A 19,701-nucleotide genomic window follows, 5' to 3' on the forward strand; every position below is an offset into this window, starting at 1 on the left:
CATTAATATGTAAGTTTTAGGAAAGGAATAATGCTGATCACTTGATTGAGCTGCTTAGTTTACCATAAAACTGTTGGACTTGGTTTCCTATCCAGCAGTCAAGTTAACAAAACCTGGACTTCACTTGAAGAAATTCATAGGAGGTTGGGGAATATGCAAACTTTTTCTATTCATCTTTAGAATGATTTGAGAGTTATAAATCAACCAAGAATCAATTTCTCAAACAATTGGCTCTATTAATATCAAAATGCAACTATTTTACAGATAGTTTGAGTAAAATCTCAGCAGAAGAATTATTGATGCTGTCTTTGCAGTAAGTCTGGCATGCCTGCTTGTTCCACTTCAGACTGCATTTTTCATAGTGTTGCTGCTGCTAACAAAATAATTAATTGTCAGTAGTTTTCTTTTCCTTTTTCCTGTTGTGACCTTCAAATAGCTCAGAGGTGTTGTCCTTTGAAAGTGGCGTACATACCTTGTGTGAAGCTCATCGAACACTTTACAACATGGAAGATATGTACGATTAACAGTTTGTTTCTAACCAATATGCTTAGACCTTCAAAATGAACTTTAGAAATTAAATTCCTTCAATCTGAATCTCACAATGAATCTCAAATGTGTAAAATACTCAAATCATATGTTGAAGAATTTTTGATATTTTGGGTTGGTAGTTGGTTGTATTCATATATGGTCCCACGTACAGTAGTGTTTGCCATTTGCCATTTGCCATGAGCAAGTGAGAGCTGTGCAGTTATTTTTCAAACAGCCATTCAAGTTTTAGCAGATTAAAAACTATTCATTTTATACTGATTTAATTTGAAACATAGCCAAAGCAATCTTACAGGATCAGAGTTCAAGCAAATGTATTCCAAACTGGGCTACTAAAGCTAATCCGTATTTAGCAGGCACTTTTGTCATAAATGCGCAAGCCTTTTGATAGTGACCAGATTTTAATATGGCCACTCAAAACAGAAAGAGTTTGCTCCTGTGTACTTGGTGATTTACAGGGGCAGAAGACTTAAAGTTTATCAATACAGACATATATGCAGCACAGTTTGATTCAGAATATATAATTTTCAATTTTACACAAATGCTGACAGTCGGTGTTTGGTTTTATCAGGTAATTGTTCTTCAAAACAATGTCAAAGCCACTAATTTGCTCAGAGCTGCTGCTTCTGAGGCTCATGGATTGTATTCTGCTTTATGCTTTCACTCCAGGAATGGTTGTGGTCTTGATCTACATGAGGGGCACAGTTGAACCGAAACCTACCTGGAACCTCGTTTAATATGAGTGGCATTTGTTGCGCCTCACTGGGATAGCATACTGAAAATCAAGCCACTGCTATTCACAGGGTCTTCACACAAGTTAAAGATTTTATATAAGTACACACAATTCTCCAGTTTACACTCATGTTTTAGACCTCGTTGACCAAAAACACAGACACGGTTTTGGTACTTAACAATTAGAAATTATTGACCTGTAATAAATATTATCCACAGGCAAACAATTCTGAACTGTCAACATTATAATTACTAGTTTAAAAACTATAACCCTTTTCTAAAACACCCATTATACACGCTCATACGAACGGAAACAAATACAATGTGTAATGGCCACAGGGAAAGACTGGAAAGGCAGTTCAGTTGTCCATCTCCACAGGTTTGGCCTGTCAAGAGGTTCCCAAATACATTCACTTGCTAGCAGGATGTACAGTGACTGATCACACTTACTGTGTCTCTGTATTGGTTAAAAGCTACTGCATGTAGCAACTGATGAGGGAAATACACTGGCAATGTCTAGACTTGAGGTGCCTTTTTTTCTACTGCAGAAAAAGGCAGTTCCTTCCTTTCTGAACATCTGATCACTTCTGACTCAAACATTCACACCCACTGTACAGCTACCTGTTAGCCAATCACACAGTTGGCAGACAGAAGGCCTTTGTAATTGGATTGAAGAACAATAACCAGTTTCAACAGCTACTTGTTACTGGCTAAATCTCCATTCATACACACCTCTTGACTCCAGTTCATCTGCAACTAGACTTCCCCACAGTTTGAAAAAAAGTGTAAACAGTCCTTAAAATGAATGTCAGGTAACTTGCTTTTAAACAGTACAGCAATCCTTTCCACGATTCTTGGTTTCTAAAGCAATACTTTCCCCGTTGCTATCCACAATTAAATATGAAGAAACATAAAGCTAAGGTATGTTGTTTACAATTTGCAGCTGATTCTTTGATTGTTTTGCTGAATTTCTTTGGAGGTCCCAAAGGGCAAACCAGAATAGAAAAAGCTGCAATAAGCAATTGTGAAAAAGTACATGGGGCGTGTTTTTGAGATTAAGTAGCATTGTAAAGTTCAGAAATGTCATTCACGTTGCTTCCTTCAATATTTAATAAGACTGTGTCAATTGTTTGGCTGACCCTTGTAGATAAATTGCTAGTATGTAAACATGAGAATTTATCTAGGATTTCAACTTGCGTTTCAAGATCCGTGAAAGTCTAAATGGGAGAATCACAGAATCTTTGTTTCTTAGGAAATGAAAAGGTTGTCAACTGTGAATTATTCTGTGTGATGATCTGAGGTGATGGATTGGATGTTGTTGACTGGTTGATGTTGAAGTACTTTTATTCTGTATTTCCAAAACAGTTGTGATATCCTTTCTCTGATGATGTCACTGGTCAGCTTATTTAAGGTACGCAGCATCTTGACAAATTAGGTATCAATTGGACGCTTGCAGATATAGTGTTTTGGTCTTGCCTATTTTCAAAGGAGAATGCTTTAAAGATACAAAGGGCATCTTTTCTAAGTGTTGAGCTGCATCAATGCCAAGGTCTTTCATGAATACCAATTTCAGTCTGAACATCCACACTGAGGAGGGACAAAGGGTATTTTTGTTATTCATAACCTGTGGGACGCAAAATGTACAAATAGTTCTCCTTCTGATTTGGAACTCTTAATGAAAATCAGGGACTTTGTTGTGCTTTTGAAAGATCAAAGGCTATTCCTATACATGTATATTGTTACATCACTTATGCTGTGTTCTTTATGTATCATTATCTGTGTACAAAATCTGTAACGATTAATTATTGTCTTTTATCTAGTAATGTTACCTTTTGCAGAATAATTATTTTTTATGGTTCAAATGCAGTTTCTCATTGTAGCTTTTTCAATTTATTTTTGTTTAATCAATTTTGATATACTTGTCTTTTTTAATGTGAAGTACTTTTAAATACATTTAAATAACTTTTTCAATATCATATAATAACCTTCTCAAAGGCAGTTAGGGATGGGCAATCAGAGCTGGTCAGCCAGCGATGATCGCATTGCATGAATGAATTATACAAGTCAAAAATATTGTGGACATCCATATTGTTGGTTCTCAACTGGTGGAAATATATCAAAGACCGGTGAAAAGGAAAATAAGTTTTCTGGGCAAATAAACTGCTCATAAAGTTCCAAATCCAGAACTGCAAAATGTACTATGAGGTATTAGGTACAGTTGCTCCTTCAGTAATGATAACCTTATGTGATAAGTCCTGAATATCATTAGCAAAACTATTGAGATTTCACATTCATATTCCAAAATATAACCACTAAAACACGATTTAAAAAAAAACTAAAATTCCTGTAATGTAATGTAATTGAAGTTGAATCTAGCGAAGGCCACAGCAAAGCTAAGGGTCTGGTCATGTCTTACATTGAGCGCACTTGTCATATTGTTTTAAAGTTTTCAGATTTTGTGAATCTGTTGATGAGCTTTTCCCAGTTTCTTTAATAGAATCTGGGGCAGCAAGTGGCTAGCTCTGCTGCCTCACAACATCAGGGACACTAGTTTGATTTCAACCTCTGGTGGCTGTCTGTGTGGAGTTTTCCCATTCTATCCATGTCTGCGTGGATTTCCTGCGGGTGGTCTAGTTTCTATCCACAGTCCAAAAATCTGCAGGTTAGATGGACTGGCCATGCTAAATTGCCCATAGTGTCCACCATTGTGTAGGTAAGGTGGATCATCAGGAGGATATGCAGGATTACAGGGATAGGGTAGCATGGTGGGTCTGGGTGGAATTCTGTCTGGAGGGTTGGTGTGGACTCGATGGATCGAATGGTCTGTTTCCACACTACATGGATTCTGAGTCTTCTACAATTCTTCTATGAACTGATTAACTAGGGGAGATTGCTTTAGTTGAGAGACAAGTCAAAGTATCAGAAAGGAGAGTATTGTTTGATTAATCTCACTCTCCCCACTCAGCAAAACTTTGTTTAAATGTATCCCACTTAACAAAATTAACGTTGTATTAGAATGCACATGTTTTTAGCCTTCTGTATGGTATAATACCTTGTGCTTCCAACTTCTGAAGCCCAGATGGAGAAATGCTTGCATGTTGAATCATTGTACATGTGATTGATATGCATGCTATTGTTAATAGTAATCAAAACTTTAGATTTTGGTCAGTGGAAAATTTTAAAAAATAAATTTACACTCTTAGCATTGATGTAAAAGGAAACAAATACATATTGAAGTGACTTAATAATGAGTCTTTTTGAAACTAGTAGCCTGTATTATTTCTTAACAACTAAATTATTACCTTCTAAAATGGTACCTGGCTTAAGGCATAATTTTTACAACAAGCTTTAATTCCCATGATGAAACTTGAATAGTTTGAAATCTGGAGAAATAATTTACAGTTTTTCAATAGAAGAATCTCCATAATTGATCCATAAAGAAATCATTCAAAAGGATTATGTAGAATGAGAAAAGTTTATTTTGCTGCAAGAATTGTTCCCCCTTCCCTTTTGAAAAGAGATAATGTGGTATGTTTTATATTTATAGCTGCTAATTAGATCAATATAGGGCCTTTAATTGAATGACTTAAGTTGAGTAGCTGCCTTTGATTTGTAAATTACAGAGCTGAAGGTTTGACATTCAACCCATTTTTTAAAATCTTGGTTTGCAATTTTCATTAATCACATTTGACTTTAGAAAATTAGTGTTTTGAAATAGTACATCTCCAATAAGGGTAAGCATAGTACTCACTAAAGTTTTTATTTTAACCAAGTTGCAGACATTTCAAGTTATTGTTCAAGAAGTTTCGTTTACAAAGGAGAACATGTTAAACGTCGCATTTACTTTTTAAAATACTCAAACGAGGCTAGAGCTGGATGAATTAAGCTTACCATAGCTCATAATGAAACAGTCAGTGTTTCATGAATGTTACATGCATATGTAGTATTTGCATAAAAATACTGATAATTGAAATTATTTATTTTCACTTGTGTTCCTGTCAGAAAAAAGATGCTGGTTTTACTTTGCAGCCAAACTTTACTTGTTAGATGCATTTGGTTAAGAGTTACACTTCAGTCTTTTTGCCTGGGTAGACATTAGTGGTAAAATTACCAGTGCCCTTGAGGTTTACAGAGTATTTCTGTTTTTATTGCCTTGGTCAACCATGGTATTTATTCAATATCTAACTACTTCAACACTTCTTATTAGGAATTATTTACAATTCTATACAAGTCTGAGTGGTTTTGATTTTGAAATTCATTTGGGTGTTGTCCTACTTGCACAACATAATCTATCTTCCTCTCAAAAGCCAAGATCTGGGTTGAATGCTTCTATTTACAGTACAATCCTTCAGATATAAAGAGGAGTGTACACATGCCTGCATTTTAATACAATAAAACTTGTTTGCTAACTGAGATTGAATTAATGGATGAATTATCAAGATCTAACAATCCTCTTCATTCTGATTGCAATACTTGCTGCTGCAAAGGGATTTATTTGGCTTTCTTTATCATTTTATAACAGCAGCCGTATGCTCATAGCAAATGAATAGGTCCAGAAAAGTTGAAATAGACAACTGGTAGGGAGACAAAATGAGGGATTTTGCGAGTGAGTGAATTAATTACTGATTAGGATGCTCAAGTGCAATGTTTATTATCAGTTGAGAGTTTGGTTTTTAAATTCCTTAAGCAAGAAAAGGGGAAACATATGAATTATTTCAGAATGTAAACATCTAGGAAGCTCCCCTGCTGTAGATATAAACTCTTAATTTGAATGCACGAACTGGTCTTTTTAAATTGACTTCCCTATTATATCTGATATAAGCTCTGCTTTTGGAGTATTTGTTTACAGAATTACTTCAGTTCATTTATTGATGTCAGAAGCTTTTGTTACAATGTTGGTAAATTCAAGCACTGAATCCGCAGGTTCAGTCTCGCAACTGTTTTCAAGCCTGCAAAGTCAATATCTGTCTGCTCACCTTTGATTAACCAAGTGAACTCTCTATAACTGTAGGGATTTCTTCAAAGTTTGGATGTTTTCTCATGCTGATGAATGATTTAATGCAATTTCTCACTTTTTGCAGAAAATAAAACATTGCTTTAGAGAAGGGAATTGTCTTAGATATTTCTGGAATTACTATCCTTTTCCAACAAGAAATACAGTTTATTTCAACAACAGACAGGTTAGATAAAAATGTATAATCTTCCTTATGCTATCCAGTAGTGACCTCTATCAAAATGATCAGGTGAAAATCTTAATTGCATAATTTCTGAAGAGAAGACCAGGACTATTTGACCTGGTATTCTTGTCTATTAAATAATTACCTAGAAAGAATAATTTCATTTAAATCTTGATGTGGAGAATAATCATGGAACCTGCATGGAATGGCTGTGAAATGTTCCCAGGCCATTTGTTCTCGGATGGCTACTAAAATATACATGTAAATTAACTCAGAAAAATCTTAAATTAGAGATGCACTATTAATGACGGTTCCCTGTTGCAGGAAATCAGAAGATAAAATGAATGAATTGGTTTTCTTGTCCAAGTTCCTGAATGTCTACCTGCATTAACTGTGCAACTCAGTTACTTTAGTCCATCATTATTTTTTCCACTTTCTGCTCTTGTTTCTATTTACCTTTCCTTTATTCCTCCAAGACTCCTCTCTTGTATTGCTACACTTGCTTCTACTTTGGCATTTTAAGATGCTTTGTCCTGCCAATTCTCTACCTCAATTTTTCACCACTCCTTATTCTCCCTTGTCTTTAGCAGCTGTCATGGGCATAACCCATTATTATACAAGCTTACAGCTACCCTTTGTGCTCATCTTGACATCCTGTAATGATCTCATCAAGACTCTTGGTGCTGGCTCATTATGGGTAGTAACACTAATTGTCTGTGACGACTACCTCGCTTGACTCCTGCACATCTGTTAAATTATCAAAGTGCCAATCTAGTATTGCGTAAGCAGAAATTTCCTCCAATTAAATATTGGGAAGACTGAAGTCTTTTGTTTTTGGTCCCTGCTCCAAATTCTTATCCCTAGCTACTGACTCCATCCTTCTCCCTGGTAACAACCTCAGATTAAACCAAACTGTTCCCAAGTATTATGCCACATTTGACCCTGAAATGAGATTTCACCTGACTTCACTAAAATGCTCGATTTTAACCTCTGTTTCTTTGCCTAATTTTGGCCCTATTTCAACTCCTTTCTTGCTAAAAATCTTATCCATGTTTCTGTTACCTTTAACTCAGCTGGCTTCTCACAATATACTTTCTGTCAACTTGTTGTCAACCAAACATTCACTATCTGTGTCTTGATTCGCTTCAAGTCCTGTTCAGGTATCAATCTTACAGGTGTTGGCCTCTAATAACCTTTAGTCAAGCAGTGACATGAATTAAAAATTCTCATCCTTGTTTTCAAATCCTTCAGTAGTCTTGCTACATTGCGCTGTACTCTTCTTCAAGAAATCTAAACTCCTTAAGTATAGCCTGTTGAACATTGCTGATTTTAATCATTTCACAATTGACAGCCATGCCTTTAGTTGTCAAAGTCCTAAACTCAGGAAATCACTCCACCTCTCTACCCTTTAGTGTCATACTTTGTTTTATAAAGCTCCTATAAAGTGTCTTAAGATGTTTTATGTTAGAATTGCTATAAAAGTAAAAGTTGTTGTTATTGCAGTCTGCATTCACGAATCTAATGTAAATTTTCCTTGAGTATTATTTGGCTACATCAGACGATCAACCTCATTACAACTAACTGTTTCCACTGCATTGCATTGCATTTTGCCTTTGGTGTTCATGTGAAAATTCAGAATTGCTTCTTGCCCTGAAATCTGTACCTGTCCCCTCCACCACCGATGCCATAGTCCCAACAAAATATAGAATCAGTATCTGACATTGCATCCACTTATTGCAATGACTTTGGCAGATTCTCCCTCTCCATGATCTCTCTCCTGAGAAGTAACAGTTTTGGGAACATAAGATCCAAATTTCTCACTGAATTGCAAGTTATCCTAACATGAACATATTTATTTGTGCATACCTTGTTGCTGAGTCCATGTTCTTGAAAAAAACTATGTACTTCCCCTGATTGGAAAAAGATACCAATGGTTTTATAAATAGGTGTCACAGGCAATTTGTGGTGGACAATAAATACAACGTTGCTTGCACCAAAGAACAAATAGAATCGGTTTTATTTTTGTTAGTTGAGTCTAATTATATTCAAGGAGAAAGTGAGGTCTGCAGATGCTGGAGATCAGAGCTGAAAATGTGTTGCTGGAAAAGCGCAGCAGGTCAGGCAGCATCCAGGGAACAGGAGAATCGACGTTTTGGGCATAAGCCCTTCTTCAGGAATGAAAAGAAGGGCTTATGCCCGAAACGTTGATTCTCCTGTTCCCTGGATGCTGCCTGACCTGCTGCGCTTTTCGAGCAACACATTTTCAGCTCTAATTATATTCATTTTTGCAATTTTCCTACATTGTTGCCTTTTATCCAATTGTTTTCTCTGTGGTGCAGTTTAGAATCAGTGAGATGTCTATTTGCACATTGTACATGTTTCTACAGTTTAAAAATGGAAAATAAATAAGAGTTAAATATGTAAAGAAAATTCAGTTTCTAGAGTCAGGGTTCTGCTTGTCTTTCACTAAAAGCAATGTATTTTTTAAATATGTATCAAGTCTAGACTCTAAATGTTCAGTTGAACATGCTTTCAATTATTATTTGTCAACAAATGCTGACTGTCCTCAGATTCAACGTATATTTCTGCTTTTTGAAAAAAAAAATGATTTGTATAAAATCTGTTTGTATTAGAATGTACTGAGTATTCAATTATGTTTTGTAGATGATGAAACATGCTTGGGAAAACTATAAACGTCATGCATGGGGATCAAATGAACTAAAACCTTTATCTAAACAACGTCATTCGAGTAGTCTATTTGGTAAGTAATTTACAATTTTTTTTTCACCCCTAGAATGTAGTGTTGAGGACTGACAGCTAAGCAGAGTTTATGCACTTTTTTAAACCAGAAAAATGCATTTGACAAAAAAACATTAAGACACGTGCCCATGAGTTCGTGAGGTTGTTATTCTACACAAAGAAAGCAGGAGTGACATCATTAGATCTGCTTCCATGGTATTGCATCAACTACTTTCACAGTATGGACTGAATGTTGAAACATTCTATTCTAATATTTGTGCAAAAAAGTGCTATACAGGGCTGAAGAGATGGCAGTCGAGATGATAACAGTAACAATAATGCACAAAATTTCCCAAGACACTTCGAAGAAAATAAATATGCTCTCTTATATAGCACTTCTGTAAATTACTGAAAGGTTTTAAGTTCCTAAATATTTTCTGTGTTCATACATTGTTACTCCTTCATTGTGCTAGTGCATTATGCTCCATTTTTCCTTCTAATGTCCTCAAAATCTTGACATACTTGTTTAATACAATGGATTATGTTAATTCTGTTAACTAATACACCACAAGATTGCTTGAAGATAAGTTTCATACATGCATTTTGCAGATATGTAGGCATAAAAATTAATATCACTGGCTTCAGAGGATTATGAAACAATGATCACATATTCTGGGCTAACTGCAAATGCTATGAAAAAAGCAACAGATTAACATTTATATTGCATTTGTCACAACCTCCGGCCTTCCCAAAACATTTATCAACCAATTAAGTACTTTCTGAACTGCCAGTACCTGCTGTATTGTGGAAAAAATGGAAACCAATTTGAGCAATTAGCGATCTGATGATTTGTTTTCGTCCTGATTGATTGAGGGGTAAATATTTGCCTGTACACGAGGAAAAATGACCCTGATCATCTTCGAAGCGTTTCCTGGGATCATTTAAATCCAGCTGAAAGGACAGGACCACTATTTAATATCTAATATACAAACGAATACTGTGAATTTTGGAAATCTGAAATACGAACAGAAGATGCTGCAAGTTCTCAATGGGTCAGGCAGCATTTGTGGACAGAGGAACTCAAGTTAACGTTTCAGGTTGATCACCTTTTCATCAGAACTAAACCGAAACCAAAACGGTTTTTAAGCAAGTGGAAGAAGGCAGAAGATAGAGAGAACAGAGAAGTTGACTAAGTTGAGGTTATGAGACATTACATTAGAAAATATTTTATGATGTAATATCTATAAAGAATGATCATCAATATAGTCATAGAGATGTACAACATGGAAATAAACTCTTCAGTCCAACGCATCCATGCCAACCAGATATCCTAACATTATCTAATCCCATTCACCTGCATTATCTCTCTGAATCCTTGCTATTCATTTACCCATCCAGATGTCTTTTAAAACAAAAGTTGTGTCAAAATGATGTGAGTTGCTATATTGAAAAAATCTGAATGCAGCATGACATGATAGAGAAAGAAAAAGGCCTGCCATCCACAAAGACAAAGTGGAAGGAAAAGAAAACACATTGGGCAATGTGAAGATAGAGATTATGGTCGAAAGTTATTCAACTCGTTGGTGAATCCAGAAAGCAGTAAAGTGTTGATTTAAAAGATAATGGGTTGTTCCTCAAGTTTTGATTATTGTTTCAATGGGACGCTAACATACAACTGACAGGTCAGTATAAGAGTAAGATGAAGAATTAAAATGGCAAGCAGCTGGAAGCCCAGTCAGGGCTTGCAAACTGAGATGGTCTGCAAATGGTCATCTACTCTGCATTTGGTCGTGAATACGATGTACAAAATTGAAAGGAATAGGAATAATCTCTCACTTGGAAGGGCTGTTTGGGGTGTTGTGCAGGAAGGATGGAAGAGATGCAAGGAAAGGTATTGAATATCTTCACATGCATGGAAAATGCCACAGGGAAGAGAGAGATGATTGAGGAGGCGACTGAGGGTTTTGAAGAGGGATCATGTCTTGGCAAAAGGTTAAAAGGAGAAGACAAGGGAAAATGTGCATGTTTGCAATGCGGCAAAGATAGTGGAAATGGTGGAGGATGAATGTAAACTTTGATTTACTTGTACTTCCCTTAGTTTAGTCCTCTGTATTTGCTATTCATGATGCAAATACTAAATGCTAATCACATTGTGGAGCCCAAACACAAACCTGGTTAGCACTTTAGGGAGCATCTCCTTCCTGTGCTATTGTTGCCATTACAATGTTAAAACAATTATATATAAATTGTGACAGTACAGATTGGATTAAAAAAAGTCATTCACTGTGGGGGAAAAAAAAAGTGGGTTTTGTAGGGAAGTTTTATTTTTGTCAGACTAGGACGATTAAACTGAAAGGATTTTAGCATTTGTTGGTATAATGCAAAGAAATGGAATTTCTGGTTTTCATTTAGCAGAAGCCTCCACCAACAAATTGAACAGCTTAACCAATATCTGACTTCCTTTTATTAATGGATATAATTGGCTTTTGAACTCATCTGAGACCTAGCTTCTCTCTATTGGAAAAAATTCAATTGTAACAAGTTTGTGAGATAAGCATTGACTGCTCATGTAATTTGTTTTCTGTGCAATGGATGTTACAAGGCTATTTTGTTCAATTCAGTAAGAGCCTAAGGTGGAGAGTTATCTGTGAGAGGTATCAAATTGTCCACTTTTCTGCAGCAGCCCTTGCTTTTAGAGAAGTCCATCATACAGGTTAATAAAAAGAGTTTGAAGAAAGTAAGCTACTAAATGCCAAACTTTTAGATCTGTAATTGGAGGAATTTCAATTATGTTGAACTGTTGTCGTCACTGGGTTGCTTGTCTGTTTGTAGATACTTCTGTGAAGCACAATTACCTATATTAATTGTGTAAAATAAGAGGCAGTATTGTTGGCAGAATCCTAACAATCTTTATTGATTCTCAGCAAAACATCAAATCCGTATTGTCCGAACTAAAATTGTCCACTTCCACCCCCAATATTCTCCATCGCCACTATTGTAACTTTCACTCATTTTTTTTGACCTTGTGATTTCCACAATTCAGTTCTTAACATCTTGGTCAAAATATTTTAAGAACAAATTCATAAATAAATGTGGCACATCTCTGCTGAAAAGTTGATGAAATATGGGGATCAAAATTGCTCACAGTTCTCCAAATGTGGTCTAACCAGCAACATTTTGTACAGTTGCGGTTAGACTTCTCTACTCTTACACTCTAACTCCCTTGAAATAAGGGCCAACATTCCATTAATGCCTTCCTGATAATCCTTGTGCTAGCTTTCTGTGTTTCATGCACAAGACCTCCAAGTCCCTTTGTATTGCAACTTTCTGCAGTTTTTCTCCATTTAAATAAAACACTTCTATTCTCCCTTCCAAATGAACAGCTTCACATTTTCCCATATAATACTCATTTACTAACTTTTTACCCAATTAATTTATCGATATCTGTTTGAACTGTTTGGATCTCTCTCGCAATTTGTTTTCCTGGTTTGAACATCTTTAAAGTATATGTTATAAATTCTTCAAATACCGAATATCGGATGACTTCCTTTTTATAATTTGGCAATTATTCCCAATTTTCAGTCCATCAGTTTGGAAGGGTTATCTCTTTAGAATATCAGAGAATGTTGATTGCCTTGCTAATCTCTTCTGATACAACTGATAAGGAGAGCTGTTACTTAAAGATATCAGTATACTACTAGGATAGCTTGCGCACACAATTCCCATTTTTTAAATTTGTATAGCTGGGAGGCAGTTACAGTTTGTCAGGGTTGACAATCCGTTAAACTGCTTCAGATAACGGTTATGATGCCATCAGTAATGATACTCTCAGATCAGAATTTCAGTATATGGATAATGGCCACAGTCACATTTCAAAATGTTCTTCATGTTTCACTTGTTGTGCAAGTCACATCTTCCCTGGCTCATCTTTGAGCAATGGAGTGTTGTAGATTTTCAAAGGAAGGTTATAATCTGAAACCATTGACCATTACTGGGATGCAGAAATGTGCTGCTTACGTAGCTGGGAGGTACATAATTGAAAAAATAGCAAGTTGTTAATTTGAAAGGTATAGAGTGTTTTCTAGAAAGGCATATAGAATTTGTGTGTCCCTATATCAATGGGAATGCTTTGTTAACTATCAGCCATGGAGTTATTTGAGGAGGCTATTTTCCCTGTAGTCATCAGGAAGTTTAATATGTTCTAGTATATGGTGAATTAGCTGCCCAAGCAGTTCACTGTAATGACATTGTTAATTGTACACTTGTTTACTGTTGCCATCAAACATTCAAATTTAATTTCTAAATGTGCTTGTTTAATGAAGAAATAGTAATAGAAGCTTTAAAACTACTCTAACAAAAACAATTGGGATGTATTGTGTGGTTTATACAAACTACACGAGGGTATGGATTGGAATCTTTTGGTGGAGTGGGAAGCATGGGGAACGTAGTGGGAGAGAAACAGTATGACTTTCTACCTTCAGTTTGGTGGCAGTACAACATAGGAACTAAGGCCCACATCAGCTGGGATTACAGTGCTATCTTTAGTAAATTTTAAATGAAAGTAAAATAGCCACCGGGATAGTTCCCAGGCATGTTATGCTTCACCAGTCTTATCTGTGGTCTTCAAATCTAATGTTTTTACAAATGACGCAAGGCAGTATTTAAAATTTAATCCTGAAGATTTATTAACGGTTGTGCAGCTCTACAAATATCTTGGAGATTTTTAAAAAAAAGTCTATTGCAAAAAAAATTGAAACTGATTTTTTATGCACTATAAAGAGTATTTTGAGCAAGTCTGTTTACTGTCTATAGTTATTTTGGTAATCAACATTTTATTTGATATGAAAATCTGTTTGGTGATTAGATTGTGTGTTGCCTTGCGTGGAATCTTGGCTTGAATCCGTAAGGTTCTCATAGAAAATGAGACTGGGCCTTTGTTGAGCCTCGGTTCAAGTGTAAAAATGGTTCTTGCAACTATAATGGAACCCAAATTGGCACTAAATTGCTAAACTCAATCATAAGTTATCAGGAAGATTGCTAAGATAATGGCAGACTACATTTATGCAGGTTTTAAAAATTCTATGGGCATAGTCTATTATGTAGGTTTTAAAAATTCTATGGACATAGTCAATAGGCCACCAAATACTGTAATAACATCACATTGGGCCGGACAATAAACAAAGAAATAACTAATGCCTGTAAAAATGGTATGGCAGTTAACATGGGGAAGGGGTTTAATCTACATGTCAGTTGGTCGAACCAGCTTGATCAGGGTTAGCCTTGAGGAGAAATTCATTGAGTGTATCTGTGATAGTTTTCTTGAGCAGTATGTACTGGAACCAATGAGGGAGCAAGCTATCCTAGATCTGGTCCTCTAATGAGACAGGAATAATTAATGACCTCATAGTTAGGGATCCCCTTAGAAGGAGCGATCACAGTATGGTTGAATTTACAATACAGATGGAGAATGTAAAGATAAAATTTAATACCAGGGTCCTGTGCTTAAACAAGGGAGACTACAACAGAATGAGGGAGGACTTGGCTAAAGTCGACTGGCAACAAAGATTTTTTTGGTGGGACAGTTGATGAGCAGTGGAGGACTTTCAAAGACATTTTTCAAAGTTTTCATCTAATGTGTATTCCAGTGAAAGGAAGAACTGTAAGGAAAAGGATAATCTGCCATGGGTGTCTAAGGAAATAAAGGAGACTAACAAATTAAAAGGGAAGGCATACAAAATGGCCAAGAACAGAAGGAAACTGGAAGATTAGGAAACCTTTTAAAGGTCAACTGAAAGCCACAAAAAGAGCTATAAAGAAAAGTCAGGTAGACCATGAGAAAAAATTAGCACAGAATATAAAGACAGAAAGCAAAAGTTTCTATAAATATATAAAATGAAAAAGAGTGCCTAAAGTAAACATTGGTCTTTTTAGAGGATGAGAAGGGGCATTTAGTTATGGGATATGATGAAGTGGCCGAGGCATTGAACAGGTATTTTGTATTGGTCTTTACAGTGGAGGACACTAATAACATGCAAGTGTTTGACAAAGGCACAAGGTAGCTGAGGACCTCGAAGCAATCATTATTGCGGAAGAGGTAGCATTAGACAAGCCAATGGAGCTAAGGATAGACAAGTCTCCTGGCTCTGATGGAATGCATCCCAGAGTACTAAAAGAGATAGTGGGAGAAATAACAACTGCACTTGTGGTAATTTTCTAAAATTCACTGGATTCTGGGGCAGTCCCAGCAAATTGGAAAACAGTAAATGTGATGCTGCTGTTTACAAAGAGGGATAGACAAAAGATGGGCAATTATAGACTAGTTAGCTTAACCTCTGTAGTACGGAAGATGCTTGAGTCTGTTATCAAGGAAGAAATAGCAGGGCATCTCGATAGAAATTGTCCCATTGGGCAAACGCAGCATGGGTTCATGAAGGGCAGGTCATGCTTCACAGAATTCCAAAAGATTTGTTAAGACTTTACGAGCAAGGTGGACAATGGGGACCCAGTGGATGTGGTGTACTAATTTCCAAAAAAGCCTTCGACAGGGTGCCGCACAAGAGGTTGCTGCATAAGATAAGGATGCATGGCGTTATGGGTAAAGTATTAACATTGGTAGAGGATTGATTGACTAACAGGAAGCAAAGAGTGGGAATAAATGAGTGCTATTCTGGCTGGCAATCAGTGACTAGTGTGTGCCTCAGGGATCAGTGTTGGGTCTGCAATTATTCACAATTTATCTCGATGATTTGGAGTTGGGGACCACATGTAGTGTGTCAAAGTTTGCAGATGACACTAAGATGAATGGCAGAACAAAGTGTGCAGAGGACTGAGAAAGTTTGCAGAGAAACATAGATACTTTAAATGAGTGGGCAAAGGTCTGGCAAATGGAATACAATGTTAATAAATGAGAGGTCATCCATTTTGGGAGGAGTAAAAAGAACTATTACTTGAATGGTAAAAAGTTTCAGCATGCTGCTGTGCAGAGGGACCTGGTGTCCTTGTGCATGAATCACAGGTTTGTCTGCAAATACAACAAGTAATTAGGAAGGCAAATGGAATTTTGTCCTTCATTGCTAAAGGGGTTGAGTTTAAAAGGAGGGAGGTTATGTTGCAGCTGCACAGGGTGCTGGTGAGGCCACACCTGGAGTACTGTGTGCAGTTCTGGTCTCCTTATTTGAGAGAGGATGCACTGGAGGGGATGCAGAGGAGCTTCACTGGGTTGATTCTGGAGTTGAGTGGGTTAGCTTATGAGAAGAGGCAGAGTAGACTGGGTTTATATTAGATTAGATTACATTAGATTATTTACAGTGTGGAAATAGGCCCTTCGGCCCAACAAGTCTACGCCGACCTGCTGAAGCACAACCCACCCAGACCCATTCCCCTACATTTACTCCTTCACCTAATACTACGGGCAATTTAGCATGGCCAATTCACCTAACCTGCACATTTTTGGACTGTGGGAGGAAACCGGAGCACCCGGAGGAAACCCACGCAGACACTGGGAGAATGTACAAACTCCACACAGTCAGTCGCCTGTGGCGGGGATTGAACCCGGGTCTCTGGCGCTGTGAGGCAGCAGTGCTAACCACTGTGGCACCCAATATTCATTGGAATTCAGAAGAATGAGGGGGAATCTTACAGAAACATAAGATTATGAATGAAATAAATAAGATAGATGTAGAGAGGATGTTTCCACTGGCAGGTAAAACTAAGACACAAGGGCATAGCCTCAAGATTAGAGAGAGCAGATTTAGGACTGAATTGAGAAAGAACTTCTTCAGTATTAATTTTAGTATTAATGTTCAAGTAGAAAGTGGACATTCTATGTGGAGCTTTGAGGGTGGGAAGGGAATATGGCAGTTGGAACAGTGTGGAAGCAGGAAGAAAAAATTAACTATATGTTATCGTCTGCAGCTTTTGATACCACATGACATTAAGGTTATATAAGAATGAAATTAGCAGTCCCATCTAGCTGGATGACAGTGGAGCAGAATAGAATTTCAATGGTGTCAAAAGCTGCAGACGATAACATATTGTTAATTTTACAGCATCTTGAAAATAACACAAAACCACAAAATGCTTAGTTGATGGTAATACCTGGTTGCCTAAAGTAGAAAAGTCCTCTCAATTCATTTTTTGGAGCTGCTATCTCTGCTCTACAATCTGCATCACAGGAAATACATATCACACAAAATTTTATGCAGGGGCTGTGCATGACAACTTTTATGCTAACTCTGCCTGGTTGAGTATAAAAATGCCTTTGACATTTTTCCTATATTACAGGGTTTCTTTAATGCATGCATTAAGTTATATGCAAGTACAAAGCGTATTATTGTTGATAATTCAACCAAGGTGCATATCAAGCAAGGTCTTCAGGCTTGTACTTTCTAGTAGGAGCTCTTACACATGGTACGTTTCCTGACAAAATTCACTCTTTATAGATCCTTGTTAATTTCTATACTTGTTAATAGCATTTCTCATGTTTCATCTGAGAGCAAGTGGTAATATCCTAAAACTGTCACATGCTCATACTGTTTTATTTGGTTTATCAAACTCTGATGTTATAGGGGGTTGATAAGAGAAGTAATTTTGTCCTGTTGAAGAGGTGGTTTCGAGCCTCTAATATAAAACTTTGATTTGTTGGCAATCATGATCTACTAGAGAAGCAAATATTACATCAGTTTCCTTTCTGGAGATATTTGACCTACTAATGCCACCTTCGGAACAATGTAAAAGTAACATTCCATTTGAGCAAAGCAGACTAAATTAAATTCTTAATCCTTTGAAAGCTTTTGATTCAATCTTGTAATTGCATCCAGAATAGATTTTAAAAAAAAACACATTCCATCAAATCCACTTGGAGTATTTGATAGCAGGGTCATCTGCTTCTCTTGCTGTGCAAGAAACAAATGGCAGATCAGATACTCGTGAATGTTTATATGATAATTACGAATGTGACCAACTTTCAATGTCCTGTTTATCAAGACATTGCAATGATGCTCAAAGAAAAATACCTTTATTGATGACTCTGTCAAGCAACAAGAGTGTTGGTAGCAATGGACTCTAAAGGAAGTAACCTTTGATATTCTGAGACATATATTTTGTTTGCAGTGCCAGTTCTTGATCAGGTGGCTTTCTGCAGTTTTATGGATAGAACTGTTAACCAGTGATTTATTTATAATTCACTGAAAAATAATCTCGTATTTGCTCCTGCCAGACATTCAATTTTTGAACAACACTTATTCAATACATAATAAGAAAACGATACAGCAGGAAAAGATGCTGTTTGGTCCTTCATGCCTATTGTTTACTATCCAATTAATTGCCCTTTGTGCTCTTGCCCTAGAGTACTGTATTTTTATTTCTCTTTCAGCTGCTTGCCCAATTCTCTTGAGTATTACCATTGTATCTCTTTGTACCATGCTTTCAGACAGTGTAGAAAATGTGTTGCTGGAAAAGCGCAGCAGGTCAGGCAGCATCCAAGGAGCAGGAGAATCGATGTTTCGGGCATGAGCCCTTCTTCAGGAATGAGGAAAGTGTGTCCAGCAGGCTAAGATAAAAGTTAGGGAGGAGGGACTTGGGGGAGAGGCGTTGGAAATGCGATAGGTGGAAGGAGGTCAAGGTGAGGGTAGTTGTTCAGGGTGAGGACCAGTTCAGTCAGTCGAAGGAGGGTGTCAGTAGAAGGGTACTGGTTGGTACGGCAGGAAAGGAAGAAGCGAAGGGCTTTGAGTCCTTCGTGATGGGGGATGGAGGTGTACAGGGACTGGATGTCCATGGTGAAGATAAGGCGTTGGGGACCGGGAAAGCGAAAATCATGGAGGAGGTGGAGGCGTGGGTGGTGTCCTGAACGTAGGTTGGGAGTTCTTGGACTAAGGGGGACAGGACCGTGTCGAGGTATGCAGAGATGTGTTCGGTGGGGTAGGAACAGGCTAAGACAATGGGTCGGCCGTGGCAGTCAGGTTTGTGGATTTTGAGCAGGAGGTAGAAACGGGCGGTGCGAGGTTGTGGGACTATGAGGTTGGAGGCGGTGGATGGGAGATCCCCCTAGGTGATGAGGTTATGGATGGTCTGGAGATGATGGTTTGGTGGTGGGAGGTGGGGTCATGGTCAAGGGGGCAGTAGGAGGAGGTGTCCGCGAGCTGGCGTTTAGCCTCAGCGGTATAAAGGTCGGTGCGCCAAACCACTACCGCGCCTCCCTTGTCTGCCGGTTTGATAGTGAGGTTGGGGTTGGAACGGAGGGAGTGGAGGGCTGCACGTTCCGAGGGTGAGGGGTTGGAGTGGGTGAGAGGGGTGGAGAGGTTGAGGCGGTTAATGTCACGGCGGTGGTTGGCTGTGAAGAGATCGAGGGCAGGTAAGAGGCCAGCACGGGGTGCCAAGGTGGATGGGGTGTGTTGGAGGTGGGAGAAGGGGTCGTCAGAGGGTGGGCAAGAATCCTGGTTGAAGATCCTTTGAGACAGTGTATGACAGATCACAATCCCCCAGTTTTTTAAAGACAACATCACTTCCG

General features: G+C 37.6%; 1 protein-coding gene across 1 annotated transcript in view; it reads left to right on the forward strand.

Moving 5' to 3' along the window:
• Nucleotides 1-19,701, forward strand: part of man1a1 (mannosidase, alpha, class 1A, member 1) — a 460,574-nt gene that overhangs the window by 150,520 nt on the left and 290,353 nt on the right. Inside the window, exon 2 of the mRNA XM_043684356.1 lies at nucleotides 9,120-9,216. Within this exon, the coding sequence (XP_043540291.1) occupies nucleotides 9,120-9,216 (97 nt within the window). The remainder of the gene's footprint in view (nucleotides 1-9,119; nucleotides 9,217-19,701) is intronic.

This window comes from Chiloscyllium plagiosum, chromosome 3 (assembly GCF_004010195.1).
Source record: "Chiloscyllium plagiosum isolate BGI_BamShark_2017 chromosome 3, ASM401019v2, whole genome shotgun sequence".
Classification (NCBI taxonomy): domain Eukaryota; kingdom Metazoa; phylum Chordata; class Chondrichthyes; order Orectolobiformes; family Hemiscylliidae; genus Chiloscyllium; species Chiloscyllium plagiosum.